The following is a 23,254-nucleotide window of genomic DNA, read 5'->3' on the forward strand; positions in this document are numbered from 1 at the left end:
CCTACACGCCCAATTATATTGCTAATTCTACTCATTCCTCCCCTTATTATATAATATACCATATAGCTTCTACTATAATGTATTCATGTATTCAACCTTTTTTGTCTCTACGAGCCCACTAACCAGTGAGCGTATTAAAACCTAAAACTTAAAAAATGTTGGGCCGAGATTAAGTTTTTGGGCCTTGAAAGTTGGGCTCATCGGAACTGTGAGGTGCTCTAAAAGGCGCTGACGCTGAAGAGAGTGAGGAGAGTCAGCGTGAGGAAGGGGGGTTTGCAGTTGAAGTTTGGAAGGAGCGAGATCCAGTGTTGTAATCTCCAGATTCTGTGATGGTAATTCAATTTCAATTTCATTTTGATGCTCTCTTTTCAATTTCAATTTTCTGATTTTGGTTTTGTTTGAATTTTCTGTGGAAGGCTCCAACAGCGATAACCAGTCCTGTTCCTGATTCGTGGTATCCCACACTCTCCGTCTTCACCCTCGCCATCGGCCTCCTCTTAACTGCTTCTTTCTTCATGTAACTTCTTTTCACTGCCTTTTCTTTTCCACATTCACACTCGATTTCGATTTTGTATTTGCAAATTCTGAGCGGATTTGATTCGATAGGTTAATATTAGGAATTTTAGTCAACGTAAACGGCGCTTGATTCGTATCTAATTAAGTGATAACCAAATGAAGGATGAGTTGTTTGTAGTAGCGAGTGTTTCTTTGTGGGACATGCAGGTTTTTCTTGTTGATGAGTGCCAAATCCATTGGCTGATTTGGTCTGAGTTCTTGCCTGTGTAGGAGTAAGTTTAATGTAGGATGTAATTCGTTAAGTGCTGTCGGAAGAATGTTCTTCCATGCCAAGGGTAATACTATAGGTAATTTAATTAGGTATCCTTTTTAAGATGCTGAAATGTTTTTATTTCAACGAAATTTGTCTTCAACTTTAGGCCATCAGGATATACATCCCTTCGATTGAATCCGCCCCTTCGCCCATCTGTTGTTTACCAGCTAATGTACAAGTATGTAGACAATTTAAATAGTAGTTGTGTCTTTGTTAAACCGGCATTGACACATGTCCATAGTTGTGTCAAAATGGGCAACTTTATCATCCTCACCAAGCTGGTTGTTGTTGGACAAAAAAATTGTGTAGAGCGTGTTTGCTTCTGCATTTGGCACCTCCTGTGGTGGAAAGTGAATGTTTCTCCTTTAGAAAAAAAAAATGTTAAGAGAGCCTTGCAAAGTGCGGATAACAAAATTTTGGTTTTTTGAAAAGTAGGCCTGTAGTTGAGGCAGGCTTACTTGAATATGTGAACCCTAAAACTGAATATTATTGTTGATTTTGTTTGGTGACATATAGTAATAGATCATAGGTGTGTGTTTTACTTGCCTTTTGTCTTATATTTTTGTGATGTGATGATGCTTTGAAGCTTTAAAGATATCAGAAGTTCTCTCATGAACTATGAATGGTCATGCCACACTCATGGCTTATATTGTATCTTGGTTCCTCTTTTAGACGTTCAAATAAATGGATGTGTTATTTGCAGTTATGAAGCAACCTCTTCTAGAAAAACTCGTTCCCTTGTTCAGGAGCTGACAACTGGAGCAGTGGCATCAGTCTTCTTGGTATGTATTGTTTGTATTTCCTTTGTTCTGTCCTTTTCTGACGTGAAAGTGGTATAATATTGTAAACTTATGTGTGTAAATCTCCATGGCAGGGTTTTGGGTCCTTGTTCCTCCTACTTGCTTGTGGCGTTTATGTATAATTGATCGAATTGGATGAAATTTTTGCAAAGCAGATAGCTTTAAATGAAAATTTGCATTGGACGTTTTAGTTTTACATGTGACTCAAGTTCTTCTTAATCTATTATAAACAGTGTTGGTTATGTGTAATGCAAAAGAGGATTAATGAATATCTGAGATCGTTTTCAGGCATGATTCTCGGGTAATTTCTATTTGCTGAATGCTGATGAACACAGCGTTATATGTGGTCTCCCTGAATAGACGGGTTGGGCATTTTGTTTATGACTTTGTGTGTGTACCATTTCGGCTCCGGGGACAATTTACCCCCTCCGATTGATGTTTTCATGTTTGTATCTTTTGGAAGTGTCGAGCGGTTAATCTCATTTTATGGGGATCTCGTTAAAGAAAGCGGAAAGGGCTGTTCACTTCTACTAGGATTGATAATTTTATCATTAAAAATTTTACTAATATTTGAAATAATACTTTTTATGTAAATATTTTTATTTTTGACTTTTTTATGTTAAATATTATGAAAATTTTTAGATTAAGAATATAGTTATAAATAATATCTAAACATATCATACTTGTTCTTATCTCGTGGAACGTGGATCGTACTGTTACGTGCATTATGTAAAAAATTGAAACAATTTATTATAGTATGAATAAATGAGTAAGATATGATAATAATACTTATACTGTGTTCCATGATATTTTTGCGGGTATTATCTTGATATTAATACATTGAGTTGGTATTTAACTTACTCATTTTGAGTATTTTGTGGGTATTCGATAGTGTGATAAATTTCATTGTCATCCCTGCCAATGGTTAGGACAATCTGTGATCATTCAAATCCAATTGAAGTATGGTTGTGAGCAAGTCTAGTATTTTAAATGGTTTTAGTGTATCTTTTAATTAAGACTTATGTTTGACCTTACGAATTTGTAAACTAGAAATTGACATTAAAGATTGGCATTTGTCATTGGGGTAAAATTTTAATTAAAAAGTAACATAAAAATAATGGGTATTGCATTTAAATTTTAGTAGACACTAATAAATAAATATTAAAAAGTTCATTAAAAATATATTGAAACCCAAGTAAAAATACATTAATCGTATATTTGAATATAATTTTAATTTCTGAATGGTATTGGTTATGCACTTGGCGCCACTGTCTTATCCAAGTTATACTCGCTGAAATCTATCGATGAGAACTCCTAATTCCCCATCTAACTTTTTTTAATGGACCGTTCCCCATCTACTCTCATGGACTCATACAAATGGTTCCACAAACTTGCTGGCTGAACAACTTTAAATTGGGCCTACAAATATTATATGTTTCCATAACAGAGATGTGTAATCAACCACTAAATGGCTCTATGGTATTTTGTGTGTGTGTGTGTGTGTATTATAAAATAATATTGAATAGGTATGTATTATCTTAAAAATATGAAAAGTATTGAATAATTTATTCATTTAATAATTAGAAATTTTTGTAAACATAAAAAGCAAAATTTATAATTTTTTTTGGTCACAAATTCTTATATTTGATTTTCGCATCGGGGTTTTCGTGTTTATAAGTATTACTAAGAACAAATGAAAGAATTAGTTAAATATTATATGGGATTTTGTTCATAAGGTGGTGTTTGGTATGATGAATATGTTAAGATTCGCATGAAAGGGAAGTATGAAAACAACAACGTTCGACTATGACCATTTGATAAATTTGGATAAACACGGTAAACCAAAAGAAACTATGAGGGGGTTTAGACTTTTCCCTATTGATAATATGTAACTATTAAGATGTAAATATGTAACTAGACTTCTGTTTACGTTAACACCTTTTATATCATATATCAGTTTCACAGATTAAAGGACATTGACTACATTTTTCTCAAGTGCTTTGAATATTTAAAAAGGTAAGTATTAAATGAAATATAATAAATATTTTGTATTTTTTAATATACACCAAATACATAAGATTAAAATATCATGAAATAATTTGAAATTTTCTAATAAGCCTTTACTAACTTAAAGGGCTTGACTGGCCCTAAACATGGGAAACTTGAGGATGTGTACTAGTACTAGACACCAAAGCCGGTCGAATGAAAAAGTTTGTGGCTCGTAAATCCTATCCTTTGGTTAGATTTCTCTATGATTGATTTTATCTATGTACTATTGTCCAAGTCCTTTCTTACACTTTTTTTATTATCTGGAATTATTTATCTAATTATTTGTGTTAAGAATCAGTTTCGTCCCGTAATTAAGTTGATTGATTAACAAAAGGAAAGAGCTTTGAAAAGTCCAGAAAAGATAAGGAAAGAAAAACTTCTGAGGCTCTCATGGCATATCTGTTGGATTTCACTACATGATGTGTGTAAAGATAATTTGATGGTGTAAGCCAAGAAAGTGAGACCCAACAAGTAATGATCTTTATGATTCGAATCCATTACCACTTTTGTACCCATTCAAACACGATCGTTCTCATATGAATCACTCAATGTCAAATTGAGGAGAGACATGGGTCACAATCATGTGTCTCTAGCACAACAAATGCAGCAACCGGGCAAAGATATTGTAAACAGGTCAAATTTGAGGGGAGACACGGGTCTCAATCATCCCAATTTACGGTTCTCCGTATAAAGTTTTGAATGGGGCAGAATCATGAATACGGAGTGAGAAAAAAATACACCCTATAAGTTCAACAATTAATAATTAAACTAACAAGATTACCCTAATTGAATAAACCTTCTTTGAACTACTTAAGAAATACTGGAAGATATTATGAGAAATCATACTGCTAGCAATGTTGATTGTTTTTATTAACCTCACAGGCTTATATACGTAAAAAACACATTCTTATGATAATTTTAATATATTTTTAGCAGAATTTTTAATAAAAGATTAAGCTTTATTTCTAGTAACTTTTCATTATTAAAACATTTATTAGCAAAATTATTATAATGAAATATACTAAAGTAAAATCTTATGTGAATCGTTTTGTAATTACTAGGTCTAAGCTGACTACGCTTGAGGAGGGATTTTGGCATACACCAAAGTAAGTAGTATCAATAATAACAAAGAAAAAGATTGTAATTATTTGATTTGTAGTTCATCCTGCTAACGACTTAACGATAGCCGACTCCCCTATTCTCCATCTCAATATACATGTAATCTAAGGTCGGTGAAAAGCACTATCAATGTATCTATCTTCCTTTTTTCTCCATTTATTTTTGTTTTCATCGTACAATTTGTTTGATTTGTTTTCCCCACTGGTTATGTATTGTATGAATTATTACTCACTCGTGGGCATTTATTTGGGTGGGGCTTCTTTCAATATATATTAATTATTGAAGAGGGGTTCTCCAATACACGACTAGCAATTTCAAGTGAGACTTTTCTATATATTACATGCATTTCTAATATAAATTTCTTCTACTATTTTAACTCGAAATTAATGAGTAATTAAGTTAAAACAATCACAACCAGATTCTTTACACTCTTGGTTGTTCAAGTGAGACTCTTTGCTTATAGTTGTAGAACGATAATAAAGAAAAGTAGAGCCGTGTCTTTATTAGGGTTAATAAATTATAGTGTGCGGAAAGAAGTCACTAGCAAAAGGAGAGTGAATAAAGTCACTTTATAATTATATGATTACGTATCTGTTCTTGAAACTTAGTAGTACGTTACTTGGAATTCATTTTGGTTTGTAATTCTAACATTCTTTTTCAAAAGAGAAAACATAAACATTTGAATTTTAAGAAAACAACAAAGTGGCCTGCTTGATTGTACACAAATAATGTGACACTAAAGAGCCACCACGTTCAGTGACGCAGCACATAGCCCAGTTATAAATTCATTGTCAGTGACTCAAACCTCACCTTCATACCACTTGTATTGTACCATTCAGTGTATCTTTTTTTTTCTCCTCACTCTATTTTTGTTTTATTGGCTATAATTTCTGTGAGACAAGCAGAGCTAGGTGGCAAAAATGGTGATGAAGAAGCCACGGATTGTGATCATTGGAGCTGGAATGGCAGGTCTCACTGCTGCCAACAAGCTTCACACTGTCACTGGCTCCAAGGACTTGTTTGAGCTGTGTGTTGTGGAAGGTGGAAATAGGATAGGTGGGAGAATCAGCACTTCAGAGTTTGGTGGTGATAAGATTGAGATGGGTGCTACTTGGATCCATGGAATTGGAGGCAGCCCAATTCACAAAATAGCTCAGCAAATCCATGCACTGGAGTCTCAGAAGCCTTGGGAGTGCATGGATGGGAATGGTAACTGGGATGAAGCCACCACCATTGCTGAAGGTGGCTTTGTGCTAAACCCTTCCGTTGTTGACCCCATCACAAGGCTTTTCAAGAATCTGATGGATCATGCTCAGGGGAAGCTGACTCAAGATGGTGCAAAAAATGAACTTCATAGAAGTTATAAGCTCGCTACCTTAGCCTACAAGTCAACAACAACAACGACCAAAGGTGACTGTGGAAACCTTAGTGTTGGCTCTTTTCTCAGACAAGGACTCCATGCTTATTGGGATTCATCAAAGGAGGAAGAGGAGCTCAAGGGATATGGGAAATGGAGCAGGAAGTTACTTGATGAAGCCATCTTTTCCATGCATGAGAACACACAGAGGACCTATACATCAGCTGGTGACTTGTTTACTCTAGATTATAGTGCTGAGAGTGAATACCAAGCGTTTCCAGGTGAAGAAACCACAATTGCTAAGGGCTACTTGAGCATAATTCAGTCCTTAGCATCTGTGCTACCGCCTGGTTTAATTCAGTTAGGTAGAAAAGTCACAAGAATTGAATGGCAACCCGGAAGACATGGCCAAATGAATAAGGAAAATGAATCATGTTCTAGGCCTGTGAAGCTACATTTCTGTGATGGCTCCACTATGTCTGCGGATCATGTCATTGTCACAGTTTCACTAGGAGTATTAAAAGCTGCTATCAGTGATGATTCAGGTATGTTCCATCCCCCTCTACCTTCTTTCAAGGTTGAGGCAATTTCAAGGCTCGGCTTTGGTGTTGTTGATAAGTTGTTTATGCAATTGAGTCCAACACATGAAAGAAAAGATGAACACTCCAAAGGGTTCCCCTTTTTGCAAATGGTTTTTCATTCACCTCACTCTGAGTTGAGACACAAGAAAATACCCTGGTGGATGAGGAGGACACCTACCCTTTGTCCCATATACAACAATTCTAGTGTTCTTTTGACTTGGTTTGCCGGGGAAGAAGCACTAGCACTTGAATCACTCCAAGATGAAGAGATCATCAAAGGGGTTACTGAGACATTTTCAAGCTTTCTATCACATTCCCACTTGCAAAATGGTTCTGATTCACATGAGTTTTACAACGGGAATGTGAATTCTGAGGTTAACTCTCAAGGGAATGAGGTGAAATTCAGTAAAATTTTGAAGACCAAATGGGGAACAGATCCATTATTTTTAGGCTCATACAGTCATGTGGCAGTTGGATCAAGTGGTGATGATTTAGATACAATGGCAGAACCATTGCCCAAAAATATCAGTTGTCAACATTCTACTTCACCATCACTTCAAATTTTATTTGCAGGGGAAGCAACCCACAGAACCCATTATTCTACAACTCATGGAGCTTACTTCAGTGGCCTTAGGGAAGCTAATAGGCTTCTTCAATATTATTCATTGTGTTGAGACTTATAATATAACAACTAGTATTTGTTTATTTTTCTTCCCTTTCAAGTCTTGATCATTAATTTCTATGATATTGTTTTCACTTTTCTCTTTAAGGAAATTAATAATAATAAGTGATTGCCAAAAAAATAAAAATTGTAAGGGGGATGAAAAGTGAGAAGATAGGGACATAACTGTACTATACGAAGCCAAATTTTCCTAATGTTATTTTATTTTCATCTGTTGGGTGTAGTTTCTTTTTGTTTGATCGCATGTAAATCATTGAAACAAAGTAGAATGTAACCTTTTTACTTGTATTCAGAATGTGATATGGAATTAAGTTTCACTCCGACATGTGTATTCTCTGGCTTCCCAAGTGGACAGGATCCGGTAAACCAGGGTCTTTCCAGCTTGGAAACCCCTCATTAGCTCTTTACTAAAACAAAATATGGCCTAGCAACACCCTCTCAGAGGACACTGCAAACCACTCATTTGCTTGAGTCATTTTTATTAAGCTTAGTTATCTTATTAACTGATTTTAAATTATTTAGAATCTAAAAGAAAAATCTCGAGTCTTGACCTTTGTTGCCGTACAAATGACATGTTTTGCACTACAAAGTGATTATTGGCCAAAATTAATAAAGTTCTTGCATTTATGTTTACATGAATTTGTCACACACAAAGATTATGTACGGAAGATTTAGTTGCCATAATTCACATGAAAATAAGATAGAGATTAGAGGCATGACCAATGATAGGGTCCCATGTGGCACCTCTTCTGCCCGCATGATCAGTAGCAGTCAAACAGACCAGTAACCAAAATGTCCTTAGCAATGAGACAAATTTGTGGTATGTGCTTATGGCCACATTATTCCATTAACATCACAACTTTCGTTTAACCCCCGCCAAGTAGTGTAGTCCTAACTCTCACGTACCCAAATTCATTTTCTTTTCCTTTTAATATCGATATCACTGTTTTACACCAACTTCAAATTACTTTTTATGTTTTAAAATCCCTCTCATATTCTCAACTTATATATAATTGATTTGACTAGTCATTGTTGAAATTAGTCCCAATGCTTTATTTTAATAACAACAACCCCTGTATTCATAATCTTTAATGTATAGCCTATATGATATATGGTTTTACTGTTTTCCTTTTCATCGAATGAGGCAATGACTCACATCACATGCATAGTTTCAGTGGCGAGAGATTTTCTACAGACAGCGTCTAACATAGAGTGCCCTACCAACCATTAGGTATTGGATTTTATTGCAAACCAAATCAACCAAACTCGATACTTGTTTTCCTTTGGTTTCAGACACATAAAAAGCCTGTCTAAAAAATAAAACTAACAAACATTGTTATGACTTTGTAATTAAAATAATAAAAATACACTCAATTTAGCATTTATTGTAGGAATTCATTCAATCAACCTAATCACATGCTTTCTATCTCATACTCAAGATCATGATAAAAAATAAATGCGGAAGCGTACCTGAATTTGTCATTGGGAACAAACAAGGTGATGAGATTCAAGATTGGTTTGATAATCTTTCAAATGTAGAGAGCCTTTTTTTTTTTCTTGGATTTCTCTCCTGATGGGGATGAAGAGAAAAGAGTTGTGTATTTTCACGTGTGTTACTGCGCTCTACAAATGGGGACCATAACCCCTTATTTTAGTAACTTCCATCAGTTACCCCAAAACTGATAATTATAATTTAGCCCTTCATTAAATTATAATATCACTAATGGTATCTACACAATCAGTCTTTCATGACATATATGCCCTTAGCCATAAATTTTATATTAATTAGACCACTTAAATATTTTGGCTAATAAAATAATGGCCCTAACACATTTAATTATATAATATATATGTGTGACCCAAAAATTACTAACAATCTCCCACTGGTCACAAATATATATATCCTTACAATCCTTATAAATGTGTTAGACTTTATGAGCTCAAAATTTGCCATTACATGCCTTGAGCATATTCCAAAATCTCGTCCATTGATTACATCCGCATATAGAACCAAAATAGTTTTCATTCTATCAATCACAACTAAACCCATCAATGATTACTAATGCTGATAGAATCAAATGACATAGACTCATCATGAAATGAGTAGCATGAAAATTGCGTGAAGGTGACCTGTATACGTCTATTTTCAACTGGTCCTACTTTACCTCAATGAGATCATTTAATAACCTTAATGTACAAAGTGTAATAACTGAATGATAAAACATATATATTAATATATCCAAAAGTCAATGTATGCATATATAAAATCAAGCATAGAACATAAAATACATAAAAGTGACTAACTCCCACTAAATTAAAGATTTCTCAAACTTTAGAACACCCATATGAGCAATATGCTCATGTAAAACATTGGGTGGAAGTCCCTTAGTAAGAGGATCTGCTATCATGGAGTTTGTCCCTAAGTGTTCTATGAAAATCTGTCCACTCTGTACCTTTTCCTTAACAACTAGGAACTTGATGTCAATGTGTTTTGACTTGGTCGAGCTCCTATTATTGTTAGAATACAATACAGCTGATTTGTTGTCACAATATAACTTAAGTGGTCTTTCAATTCTTTCCACAATTTGCAGCTCTGTGACAAAATTTCTCAGTTGTATTGTATTCTAACAATAATAGGAGTTCGACCAAGTCAAAACACATTGACATCAAGTTCCTAGTTGTTAAGGAAAAGGTACAGAGTGGACAGATTTTCATAGAACACTTAGGGACAAACTCCATGATAGCAGATCCTCTTACTAAGGGACTTCCACCCAATGTTTTACATGAGCATATTGCTCATATGGGTGTTCTAAAGTTTGAGAAATCTTTAATTTAGTGGGAGTTAGTCACTTTTATGTATTTTATGTTCTATGCTTGATTTTATGTATGCATACATTGACTTTTGGATATATTAATATATATGTTTTATCATTCAGTTATTACACTTTTTACATTAAGGTTATTGAATGATCTCATTGAGGTAAAGTAGGACCAGTTGAAAATAGACGTATACAGGCCACCTTCACGCAATTTTCATGCTACTCATTTCATGATGAGTCTATGTCATTTGATTCTGTCAACATTAGTAATCATTGATGGGTTTAGTTGTGATTGATAGAATGAAAACTATTTTGGTTCTATATGCGGATGTAATCAATGGACGAGATTTTGGAATATGCTCAAGGTATGTAATGGCAAATTTTGAGCTCATAAAGTCTAACACATTTATAAGGATTGTGAGGATATATATATTTGTGACCAGTGAGAGATTGTTAGCAATTTTTGGATCACACATATATATTATATAATTAAATGTGTTAGGGCCATTATTTTATTAGCCAAAATATTTAAGTGGTCTAATTAATATAAAATTTATGGCTAAGGGCATATATGTCATGAAAGACTGATTGTATAGATACCATTAGTGATATTATAATTTAATGAGGGGCTAAATTATAATTATCAGTTTTGGGGTAACTGATGGAAGTTACTAAAATAAGGGGTTATGGTCCCCATTTGTAGAGCGCAGTAACACACGTGAAAACACACGACTCTTTTCTCTTTTTCCCTTGTCTTTGGAGGTGCTTACAAAATGAGCACCTTCTGTCTTTTCTTGCTTCAGCCTTTCCTCTTCTTGCACACAGTATGATATGAGCTCATTAAGAGACCATTTATCCTTTTGACAGTTATAAGATATCTTAAATTGACTGAACTGTGAGGGAAGAGAAATCAGCACTAAATGAATGAGCAAGTCTTCCGACAGTTCAAGCTTTATAGTGCCCTAAGTTTTGAAGTAATATTAGGCATGCCCATAATGTATTCCCTAACGTTTCCTTTGCCCTGATACTTCATGGAAATCAAGTTCTGAAGAAGAGTATTTGTTTCCGCCTTATCGCTTTTTGCAAAGCGCTTCTCAATTTCAGCAAGGAATTCTTTGGCACTTGTTACTTCATCTGAAACAGTACCCCTAAAGACCTCAGGAATGTCGCGCTTAATGATCATAAGACTCATGCGATTTGAGCGATCCCACTTCTCATAATCTGTCCTCTGTTGAGAGGTATTAGAATCTGTAGGAGAAGAGGGTTTCTTAATCCTTAATGCAAGGTCTAGATCCATGCAACCAAGAACAATTTCAATGTTCTCTTTCCAGTCCTCAAAATTAGTGCCATTGAGAACTGGAACCGAATTCAGATTGGCAGATATTGAAGCAATAGTAGCTGAAATGAGAATAAAACAAATAATACAATTATGCTCACACAAAATGAAATAAAAATTAATCTATATGTTCAAATAATGGCATAACCCATCTCAAGATACCTAGTGCATCATCAATATTAAGTCTTTGGACAGTAATATTAATTGCTAGTGGTATCCTTGTTGTAATGATCAAACATTAATAATAAAACATGTCAAACAATAAACCTCTCTTTGGATTGATTTATCATTCACAAGCAAAACCTCATAATTATCACATGTTTACCATCACAAGTGTGCATGCAAACCGGCCAAATATTAATCTTCCTTTAGGCCAATTAATACTCGCATGGATAAACATACATACTAACATTTAACATTTTTTACGAATACTCTACACAAAAGATGTCACTTTGGTGATTTCTTGATTTAATTAATTCAGTTAAAATATTAAATAGCAGCCAAAATTTGAACATTAATATATTAAATTTAAAATAAAATTTTGATCACTACATAAAAATTGTTAATTTTGAAAGACGGCAAAGCAATATATGTATCTGGATACGTTGAATATGCACGAAAACCAAAACTCAATTTTGTTCGTAATGGCCAAATACTATTATGCATAAAAATCGAGGAATGTGATTACCATTATTGCCAATCTTGACCCGTAATGCCCAAATACCAATTTGGACTAGTAATTTCAATTTTGACTCTGAATTTGCAATGGATAGCGTAGACGATATATTCATAAAACGATATTTTAGAATGCTAAATCATGTGCCTTATTTTGGTTCGTATGTACTATAATATTCATACCACACACAGATTTCAATTAGAAAGAAATATGGCATATTCACAGGACATTGAAAACATGTGGTGCACTCCCAATTTAAAATCACGCTATTTAAATAGTATCAATAGACATTTGAAAACATTTGCATCGGTGGCACACAATTTCAATTAAAGAAAATCATGATTTCTTATTATAATATTATTATTATAATACGATTTCAATCGGCTTTACGGCAAATTCAAATTGCAATTGGGTGCACATTACAGTACAATAACAAACTTAGATGCACAACGTCAAATCAATTATCCAATTAAAATAAAAAATTCCAATTTAGAACCCTAATTTCAAAATTTCCAAATTCATACATGAATCAAGTATAGGAGTCTCTGATACCAATTGTAGGAATTCATTCAATCAACCTAATCACATGCTTTCTATCCCATACTCAAGATCATGATGAAAAATAAATGCGGAAGCGTACCTGAATTTGTTATTAGGAACAAACAAGATGATGAGATTTAAGATTGGTTTGATAATCTTCCAAATGTAGAGAGCCTTTTTTTTTCTTGGATTTCTCTCCTGATGGGGATGAAGAGAAAAGAGTCGTGTGTTTTCACGTGTGTTATTGCGCTCTACAAATAGAGATCATAACCCCTTATTTTAGTAACTTCCATCAGTTACCCCAAAACTGATAATTATAATTTAGCCCCTCATTAAATTGTAATATCACTAATGGTATCTACACAATCAGTCTTTCATGACATATATGCTCTTAGCCATAAATTTTATATTAATTAGACTACTTAAATATTTTGGCTAATAAAATAATGGCCCTAACACATTTAATTATATAATATATATGTGTGACCCAAAAATTGCTAACATTTATATCATACATTTTATATAAATTAAAAAATAGTTATGTTATAATTATATAAAATACTTAATATAATAATTAAAATTGAGTGTTAAATAAAAATTACATAGTGTTGAAGTGGCCCAATTGCTGTCCCTTTCTTGGCATATGAAAAGGCAATCCGTGGCCTAAGTCTTTGTCTGACACGTAAAAGAACAAATAATAATGTAATTACTCCAACTAAGTGCCTATAAAAATTTCCAACATGTTAATTACTAAAGTAAAACATTACCCCTTTTGCCTCTAATAATCATTATGACCACCGATATATTAGCCCTTCTCTTTCCCCATTAAGACACTTGCCCACAAAATTTGTGTCTGTTATGAAATAAATCGAGTTGATGTGATTAAATTAATGTCATGACGTTGAATTAATCAGGCAACCATTCAATTTATGGATAATTAATGCTTCACAAAACTGTTCAAGCCTTTGATTTCGTTGGATTTGATTGGCACGACCATTGAATTGACGACGTTCAAATTGGACACACTGTACTGATATTCTATGCACTGTAATGATTTTCACCTATAATATTTTTATTATTATCTTGTAGATATAATATTTGTCTAATTTTATTTTTTATAGATTATAATTTAAATAGATAATTACAATTTAAAAATATATTTATTATTAGTCTCTTTATTTTTCCCTCTGATTTAATCTCCACGTGGAAATGAAGAACAGTAATTGATGTTGTGGATAATCTCTGCGTTTCTCTTCCTTTTTAAATGGGGAGCTCACAAGTGATGATGCAAATTGCAGTGTGCATGTCACTCAACCCCATAGCTTATTGGTCTTATGTTTATTCGGTTTTATGTACTTAAAAATCATTCTCTAACAAAAAGTATGGTTACTATCACATTCACCTTTGGACAAATCAACATTTCTTTAACTTTACGTTTCCAACTTCTTTATCATAATGAGCTTACTTTTACTTTTTGGCAAAATTTAAAGTTTAATTATAGACGAATTGGAGGTCTCTATGACTCTCACCCCTTTTTCTTTTCTAAATGAATAGCCTTTTCTTAATTTTTGGGGATCTAATGATGACAGATTTAAGAAAGATCACACTGAAGATCTGGAATTTGCTTTAAGGAAGCCCTTCGTGATGATATGGCCAATGCTCAAATCCTTTTAATGGTAAAAAAAGATCAAGTAGTAGCCACTCAGAGTGTAATTTAGGGAAAATATTCTGATTAATCTAATAAAATTATGTAGTTTCTGGTAGTCATATTACATCATGTATATAAATTTTATAATTTATGCAAAAATTAATACATAACATAATGTAAGTGGTCATACCACACCATTCTGAATCATTTAATAATTGCTTTTATTTAGAGATATTATTACTTATAGATTAGTGCAGTGTTTTAAAATTTCTCATATTTTTATTTGATTATATCTTTTATTATTATACTCTAGCATGTTTATGACTGTGTTTATATTTTACAAGACATTTTAGTATTTTACACACATATATATAGTGAACATATTTAAATCCATAGGGTTATACTTTTATAAATTATTATATAAAATATTTTGATAAAAGATGTATTTTAATAATTAAAAATATAAAAATCAAGTTTAAGTCATTAAAATTTAAAATATTAAAATTATGCATAAATTAAAATATGAATAAATATTTTTTTAAAAATTAACCATAATTACCCTTAAAAATAATCAATATAATTTCTAAAGATTAATCAAATTTAATTTTCCATTAAAATTAAATTTAGTAACCTTTAGTCCAATGTCATTTTTTCACACTTTTTCGTAATGCGTGAAATAATTTTCTAAAGATTAATCAAACGTAAACATGTGCAAGCATCTCTCGCCCGCGTTAACGTTTAAGATACTTGAAGTTGAAACAAAGCACAGTATTTAAAGAAATTTCGAGTTAATTATAAGTAATTAAAATAATATATTTTTATTTAAAAATATTTATCATATTGAAAGTAAAAGTATAACAAGTTTTAATAAATTTAGAAAATATTTAAAAATAAATTGGAGAATTAAAGTTAATAAAATTGTATTTTAAATGACAATTGCCAAGTGGACATGTCCTTGACCGTAATTGAGTTGAGAATCAGTCTCTTTTTGAAATCTGATTTGTGATATGACGAGCAATAATCCAATCATTTTGGACACAGTTAGTATTATATTGGGGAAAAAATATTATGAACCAAAGTTCTTTTCCTTTTCCCCTTTTTACTTTGTTGGGTAATGGGTAGTGGGGTTTTCCTGTGTCTAAAGCTCAGTGGAACACAAAGGTTATTTTCTTTTCCAAGTAAGTACAAGAAAGTAAAATAAAGTCTTGTGGGTTAAATAATTCTCAAATCCCTTGATTGATTGGCCTATATCCAACACCTTTTTTCAATTTTTTCCATAAGTATTCTCTTAAGATAATCTTTTTTAAGGAATAGTTGGAGGATCAGGATCCTCTGCAATTTTAAAAGATAATTGGATAGATTCTCATCTTTAATTTTGTGTGTTTTATGTTTATAAGTTAAAAAAACAAAAATACTAAAACTTTCAGCCCTTAGTTTTCAACTGTTGGGAAGTGCAGTCAAAATATAACCACAGGTGATCCAATTTCATAGTCGAATATTAAATATGAATGTCTTTCTTAACAAATATTTAAATTATAAGTTGTTGCTTTATGTGTAATACACTTCTTAACTAAAACAATCTCTATTAATCTTTTATTATACACCAATATCAACTAAGCCTTCTGAAAAAAAAATTACAATAGCCAGTAGCCCACAGTAATCGCAGAATTCATCTTATGGAAGGTAGAATGAGGGTGTTACTATAGGCTATTTATTTATTTTGGGGGCTTGCCTCTCTACTGGCATGAAAATGAAAGGGAAATTTCCCAAATGATATATTTATCTGTAATATGTATTTGCATTTAGTACCATCTGATAATTTCATTCTCCAAACTAATATCATATAATATAAACCAAATCCAAATAAATTAAATAAATCCAGCTCTACATTTTAGCCGCAGCATTTAATCGCATTAACTATGTTTTACGAGTCTATGTTAATAATTCATCCTATAGTCACTGGAAGTCCCTTATCCAGAACTCAGTTTTCTACGCAGTTATTATCAGTTTCAATAATATTATATTATATTCCATGATGGGCCAACTTGAATCGATTTCAGCATAAGCTTCAGCCCTTTCTATTCTAACCTACGAAGTTGCATAGCTGGGACAAGGAGGTTATAAATAAACAGGTTAAGTAACATGCGAAATTTTATCATCAAAATATTAATCATCGCACAAAAAACAAGATGTGAAAGCTATTGTAACAAAAGCAACACGCCAAAGCCCAAATTCTATTTTAATAGATTTCATAAAGATTGTGAAGTTGATTATTTTTCTAGAAAAACATAATCTCGCACACAGAATGCAGTTTGGTTGTCTGGGTGAATCTTACTATGGGTTCACATATATATGGTTGAAAGAATATCTTTACTTAATTTTTCCTTAGCAGGTTTGGTTTGTGCTGGCATGTACCTTGATCTAGTTCATCTACAACATAATTCAACCTCAAATCTTCAATTAAGATTTCTTGACGCGTACACAAAGCGTATAAAACACTAAGAACTAAAATTCTGCTATGAAGGAATGGGGTAAATATTCCAAATCCCACTTGGAATCAACTATTTATTACTTTCAATTTATTCTTACATAAAATTTTAATAGAAAAATAAAGGGATTGTTTTATGGTGGAATGAAGGTGTTGTAGTGACACCTTTCCCATGTCCAACTACCCTTTTATAGAAAAAATATGTATGAGGGGCTCAATGCTTCTTTGTTCAAAGCCCTGTAGTGTATGAAGTAATAATCAGCAGAATAGCCTATGTACAACATTTGCAGCCCATATTCTTCTATCTACATTTGTTTAGTGCATGATTTGCTCTTCGCATTCTGTATGTGTAGAATTCAACTACCCAAAGTGAAGGAGTATCGTTATTGGACTTCAAATACTTTCTATACGGAACCTAATAAATCTGCTCCACATTTATTTGGCAACTTGTTGCATCACATGAACATGATCCTAGCTGCATAGTGCCTCAACTGAGAGCTTCTTTGCAATTCCTGGACATGGGTCTCCCCCAAAAACTTCAGGAGCCACAGTCACCAAGCAAGATTGCTTGTCAATGCAGTTCTGAAAATAATAATAGTAAACACAGGAACAATAAATAAGCATCAGAAGAAGAATGTTAAAGCAAGAAAGTGATGCATAACGCATAACAGATGTTAAAGCTAATCAGAAAAGCTATAATCAATCAGAAGAATCAGAACCAAATAACATATCTAATAATTCCTGTTTGTTCAAAATACCTTTTCAGGAGCATCATATGATTTGTGAGCATGACAGCTTCCTTCTCTAAAGTTTCCACAAGTTCCCTCTGGCAATCCATAACTAGCAAATTTAATCTGAGAGATCTTTTGCCCAGGTGGACACCACAAGTGAGCTTTTGGTCTATTAACTTTACCAGAGTCTAGCATGTGCCGGTTCTTTAGAGTTGGTTGCCCTTCATATATATCAGCACACACACTTGCTGTTGTTCTTGTTACCAAAGAAATTCCAGTAGGGTCACCTCCCCATTCTTCAAACACGACCAGATAGTTCTCGCTTGGGTTCAGCCAAGACCGAGGAACATGGTACCTAGTCAATGCCAACAATATAGGTTGTCATGAATCATGCGAAATTTTAAGTTACATCATTCACTATTGTAAACAACTAGGGTCAACTCTTACCATCTCTGGGAGGGTTCTCCACAATTTGTCCCGCATTTTTTGTCAGTGTAAGTTCCAGCATAATAACAATCCCCACAACTACCATGAGCTATATATCCTGGCCAATGGCGTCCAATGCTTCGATCATTTATCCATACTTGACCCTTTCCCATGCTAATCATGTCTAGAGCCAATGGATCATTGCCTGCTGGTGAGCTAAAAGTTGTCTAATGACATTAGAGCAAAAAAATGAGTCAGAATAAATTTAGACTTAAGTGATCAGTGATAGAAATACAACATATGTTGAAAATTTGGTCTCACCTTGTACCATGTCAAAGGTTGTTTCTTAGCCAATAATGATCCTTCGACCCATTCAACGGATGTACTCCCACTTACAGTGTGAAGATTTAAGGCTTCACCCTCGAGACCAACCTGCCAAACAACATGAAAATGTGAAAATCTCTAACTGCTGCTATTTCCAGAAAGCAAAAATTACATGAAAAGAGGAATGAAAATAAAAGTATGCACCAAAATATGCTCAACAACATAGTGCTCAAGGCCAAAAGGATGCAAGAATGTACATAATGCTTAAAATTTTTTCTATTAAAGGCTGCACAAGTTAGTTCCAACACGATTTTTCAATTTTGTTTAACTCATGCATTCGTATCCATCCTAGAAGTTACATCCTAAATTCCTAATCGAGTGAATCCTTAGATGGCACAGATGCTTATTTTTCTATGATCTCATTCTTCATTTCATTTTGTGGTCTTCACCTCAGTATTTATCTTTACCTTTTTGCGGGTTGTACGCACTCATGTTATGATAAAACCATTCAATGTAACTACTAAGCAAAACAATGCTACAAAACAAACCTTGTAAGACCATTTCTGACGAGACAAGTCTCTGGTCCCCTCATTAAGACCCTTCAGTGTGACTGGCCCCAACACCCCAGCATTCCATGTCTCAAAGTGCACACCAACATTCTGGTATTAATCAAACATATACGATTAAAAATGTTAAAAAGTTCTGAACATTGAAATTGTTATAGAAATCACACAGATGTTAGAAATGTGATTGAACTAACCGGGAGACCCACAGCAATACTAAGTAAAGAAATCTTGTTATTGCCAACTCTCAGCTTAACAGTGTCACTAAATGTTAATTTAGGAAACTCCAATCCCCCGTACACAGTTCCTGCATTCATACAAGAGACGGATAGGTAAAAGTGGAGTTTATTATAACAACACTAAACTGAGAAAAAAACTGCTAATTCATTCACCTGAAAGTTGGCCATTAATGAAGACATGCAAAGCATGGCCTGCTGACATTACGGTGAGAATAGGATATTTTCCATTCTTTATAAAACCTTCATTTGGATCAATGTTGACACTGAACAAGAGATACTAATATTTATGAGATGGGGAGAACACATAAACAGTAAGTATCAAGAAGATGAATATTCCAATGTCTTTTAGCAGTCAAAGACAATATCAGTTGAAAGATACTTACTCTGTCATATACCACAAATAATCGGTAGAATCTCGGGTGACATTAATCTGCTCCCAAAGTGCGAATGCTGTGACGGGATCATCTTCACTAGATGATGCAGGTTCTTCATTGTATGACTGCCAAGCAAATGCACTGTTTACGGCAGTCATCTTCATCTGGGAGCTTTGAGCACCAAGCTGTATAAAATTGGTATGATGAATGTTCATATTTGAAAAAACAAATCTCAATATGGTAAATACAAAGGATTTTTGCTCAAAATACTATTTAATATATTTCTGTCCTTGAAGAACAGCACAACTTTTGAAGTTTAGCTTAGATTTCATCATTAAATAAATGAGGCTAGCAGTATTGTTAAATATAATATAAAATAAAAATACACAAACATTTAACATGGCAAGCAGTATTGTCTTAATTACCCTTGCAGTGTTGAAAACTGCAGTCTTGCAGTCAGGGAGAATGCTGATAGACCAAGGTGGTAGGTCATACTGTCCATTTCCAAATGTAATTGTTGCAGAAGATTTGGTGTCATAATTTGCAAGGAACGCAGCGCAAGCACCAGAAGTCTTGAACACGTGTACCTAAGATGACATTAATAAAAATAAGTAAATAAATTTTAAAAATTGAGCCCGTTGAGTATCTTCATAACACAGCTTAGCTTAGACTTTACCTCCAGGTTATTTCCAGGCCATGTCACTGTGGGATCTACAGACACCAAAGCCGGCTCACATAGCTTTATTGCTTTGTGCAAATCTCTCAAATGCCCATATTTTGGTTCATTTAGAAGCCCTGATATAGTTGAATAACCTCAGAGTGATGTGAAAAATATAATGATGCCTAACCTATAGTGGATATGTTCAATTTGCTAAAAAAATAGTGATCATCTCCTCCCCCCCCCCCCCCCCCAAAAAAAAGTTCTTTTTAAAATTGTATATGTTTTTATAAGATTTAAATGTGATATGCTGTCATCATCCCCAGCATGTTTACAAATATAACTTAATATCCTTTGCATACCGAATTCATCAATGGGAGCATCATAGTCATAACTGGTGGCAATGAAGGGGCCACCAGATGTCCGGTCAAAGTTAGTTCCTCCATGATACTGGATCCAAAAATGATACACATTAGACTCCAACCATAGTTTCCACAGCATTAATACATATAGCACACAAAAAGGTGGGAAATATTTATTGAAAACAACAGTAGGTAAAATCATTCATAATTGCAATGGGTCAACCTACCATATAGTAATTAACAAATGAACCAGCATTCTGTATGAATCTCACAACAGAGAATGCCAAGTCTTCTGCTGGTCTACGCGGGACAGCACCACCAAACTCAGTGTACCTATAGAAACAGGAAAATAAAACTAAACACAGGATCTGGATCAGCTATTATTATCATTTATTTGTATACCATACCAGCCAGTCCAGTTCTCTGTCCACATTTTGGGTTTGTATTTCTTGTTAGGAGTGAAGTTTTCACAGTAGAATCCATTGCAAGTGTCAATCTATTGCACAGGGTAAACACATAAGAGAGAGAAAGATGCAAGGGAGTAGAATCAATTTGCAACAAGATGTAGATCTCCAAAAAAAGTTAAATTGCAACTAATTTTGCTACTTTCCCAAGACATTCAGGGGTGGATGAGACATATGAACGTTAATTACCGCTATAGAATAACCCATAAGTTAAGAGAAAAAAGTGAATTAAAAAAAGGACTTGCTGATTTTTCTTTTAAAAAAAAAAAAGGCTACAACAGAGAAAAGTCAAGGGGCCCGATTAACCAAATCAAAATATCAATATCAATAGTAAATGTAACAACCTTAACCCAACAAAATAACACCACAAAATAAGCAAAACACAGTTGAAAAATGTACCCCCAAAAAAAAAACACAACATAGGTGGGACACATAATTTTATTCGAAAAAATAAGATTTCTTGTGAGTTTCTTACAACAGGATCAGGAGCATCTTCTTGCTTGCACATAATCCAGGGGACACCAGTATTTAAACCTACAGCCATTTGAGCTGCCCATTGTGTATAAGCTTTTCCTGGAGCACCAATTTCCCATTCCACTGGTCCAAATTCGTTCTCTATCTGTCATATTCAATTTGAACAAAATAAAACATTATTTAATCATCACAATTGAAAAATTGGTTGGCCGTTGGCCTAACTAAAACTTTCCAGTAATTAAAAAAAAATAACATGACAAATTGCAAAATTGAAAGTTAATATCTTATTTAAATCCCATTTCCTCGCCTGAGACAGAATTATTGGACCTCCCTGCGTCTGAAACAATTTCTCTGCCTTCATCATGCTGACAATCTTCCCAGTAAATTTTTGCATTGCCGCCTACATCATTACAAAATTGACAGAATTTCATAATCAAATGACAACAAAAATAATAATAAAATTAATTATGACCCAAAATCGAAAATCCATTCCAACCTTGAAAGGCTCATTATCTGTTCTGAAAGCAATACCCGGAACATACTTGAGCCAAACAGGGAATCCCCTGAATATTATAGCAAAATTTAAATATGAATTATATTCTGAATATTATATACAATTGTAAGGCGGGTTATAAAAATAATCAAAATCATTACCCAAAGTTCCATTCAGCACATATGTAGGGACCAATGCGGAGATGAACATAAAGCCCAGCTTGCTGCACGAGCTTGATGAACTTAACTAAGTCGTACCTATCCTCGAAATAATACTGCAATTTTTTAACCAAAATTTGCATAAAACAAAAAAGGAAAGAGTGAGCTTTCTATTTTATTTTATTGGTCTAGACTAAAGAAACCCTGTACAACTTAAACTATACATAACAAGATAGAGCTAGCTGCTTCTTTTTTCTTTTCTTTTTTTTTCTGTACATAAAGTTGAAATAAAACCTTATTTTAAGTCAAATCAAGCATATATCACTTGGAAAAAAAAAACACGTTGAGAGAAGGAAAAAACATGTGACAAGTGGGAAAAAAATAAAAGGCAGAAAAAAAATTGCACCACCTTTCCTGGAGAAGGCTCATGTCCATTCCAAAACACATAGGTTTGTATAACATCTAAGCCTCCATCTTTGGCCTTTTGAATTAGGTCTGGCCACATCTGCAGCCACACAGAGGCAATGAGAAACAGGAAACTCATCACAGTGAACACCAGAGAGGTGAAAATTCTTTTGTGACAGAAAGAATAATTCAGAAAAATAAATTTGAAGCAGCATATGTATATGTTGCCAGAGTGAGTGAGTACCTCAGGTGTGCTTCTTGGGTAGTGGATGGAACCAGAGATCAAAATTCTTCTCTGCCCATTAACAATAATGGCTTTGTGATCATAAGTCACAGAGGCTGTGACTGCACAAACATACAAAAATAACAGAAGAATGTGAAATTTTCCCCTCAGCAGTAAATTGTCCATTAGCACCCGTGAACCCATAACAGGTCTGTTTCTCAAAGCAATGAACTTTTGTCTCCTTCACTCATTTAAAAACACTACAATAGATAAGAAGGGGGAATAAGAGAAACGGGCTTCTGTTTTTATGTGTTCACAATGCCTTTTGTATTCTATTGAGATTGAAAAAAAAGATGGCAGGCAAAGACTTTAATGTAACTATGGTAGTTGAGGTGCGTGGTTTTGATGGCTAGTGAAGCTTGTGAGAAGCCTGCAA

The 23,254-nt window shown here is 33.7% G+C and overlaps 3 protein-coding genes across 5 annotated transcripts; 2 read left to right on the forward strand and 1 right to left on the reverse strand.

The window, feature by feature from the left end:
- The first annotated feature begins 235 nt into the window (after positions 1-235).
- LOC113848168 (transmembrane protein 258) lies at positions 236-2,053 on the forward strand. The gene is made up of 4 exons (XM_027477567.1): positions 236-332; positions 417-517; positions 1,533-1,611; positions 1,704-2,053. Exons 1-4 carry the CDS (start codon positions 330-332, stop codon positions 1,749-1,751), a joined length of 231 nt encoding a protein of 76 aa, XP_027333368.1. The 5' UTR covers positions 236-329; the 3' UTR covers positions 1,752-2,053.
- A 2,836-nt stretch (positions 2,054-4,889) lies between these two features.
- LOC113846556 (probable polyamine oxidase 5) lies at positions 4,890-7,697 on the forward strand. Of its 3 annotated transcripts, none has more exons than XM_027474973.1 (2): positions 4,890-4,906; positions 5,703-7,697. In XM_027474973.1, the coding sequence occupies exon 2, from the start codon at positions 5,718-5,720 to the stop codon at positions 7,407-7,409; it is 1,692 nt and encodes a 563-aa protein (XP_027330774.1). In that variant the 5' UTR covers positions 4,890-4,906; positions 5,703-5,717; the 3' UTR covers positions 7,410-7,697. The 3 variants fall into 3 exon arrangements, with proteins under 3 accessions (XP_027330774.1, XP_027330772.1, XP_027330773.1); XM_027474971.1 differs by lacking the exon at positions 4,890-4,906 and adding an exon at positions 4,970-5,115; XM_027474972.1 differs by lacking the exon at positions 4,890-4,906 and adding an exon at positions 5,135-5,587.
- A 6,669-nt stretch (positions 7,698-14,366) lies between these two features.
- Positions 14,367-23,025, reverse strand: LOC113845839 (beta-galactosidase-like). The gene is made up of 19 exons (XM_027473480.1): positions 22,840-23,025; positions 22,600-22,695; positions 22,194-22,306; positions 22,036-22,102; positions 21,847-21,939; positions 21,541-21,684; positions 21,009-21,097; positions 20,829-20,934; positions 20,602-20,689; positions 20,258-20,376; positions 20,007-20,168; positions 19,591-19,766; positions 19,361-19,470; positions 19,166-19,275; positions 18,954-19,064; positions 18,403-18,513; positions 18,103-18,308; positions 17,683-18,010; positions 14,367-17,506 (listed from the first exon to the last, which is right to left on the reverse strand). Exons 1-19 carry the CDS (start codon positions 23,020-23,022, stop codon positions 17,396-17,398), a joined length of 2,523 nt encoding a protein of 840 aa, XP_027329281.1. The 5' UTR covers positions 23,023-23,025; the 3' UTR covers positions 14,367-17,395.
- Positions 23,026-23,254: the final 229 nt, after the last annotated feature.

This window comes from Abrus precatorius, unplaced genomic scaffold (genome assembly GCF_003935025.1).
Source record: "Abrus precatorius isolate BTA unplaced genomic scaffold, Abrus_2018 Scaffold8, whole genome shotgun sequence".
Classification (NCBI taxonomy): Eukaryota; Viridiplantae; Streptophyta; class Magnoliopsida; order Fabales; family Fabaceae; genus Abrus; species Abrus precatorius.

Bases quoted from the DNA above. Each gene is read 5' to 3' on its own strand.
- LOC113848168 (XM_027477567.1), top strand. The intron at 518-1,532 runs GTAACTTCTTTT...TGTTATTTGCAG, and splicing joins TTAACTGCTTCTTTCTTCAT to TTATGAAGCAACCTCTTCTA. The intron at 1,612-1,703 runs GTATGTATTGTT...TCTCCATGGCAG, and splicing joins CAGTGGCATCAGTCTTCTTG to GGTTTTGGGTCCTTGTTCCT.
- LOC113846556 (XM_027474973.1), top strand. From the start codon at position 5,718: ATGGTGATGAAGAAGCCACGGATTGTGATCATTGGAGCTGGAATGGCA.
- LOC113845839 (XM_027473480.1), bottom strand. From the start codon at position 23,022: ATGGGTTCACGGGTGCTAATGGACAATTTACTGCTGAGGGGAAAATTT. The intron at 20,690-20,828 runs GTAGGTTGACCC...TTTTGGATCCAG, and splicing joins CATTTGTTAATTACTATATG to TATCATGGAGGAACTAACTT. The intron at 19,767-20,006 runs GTAATTAAGACA...AATTTTATACAG, and splicing joins CAGTTTTCAACACTGCAAGG to CTTGGTGCTCAAAGCTCCCA.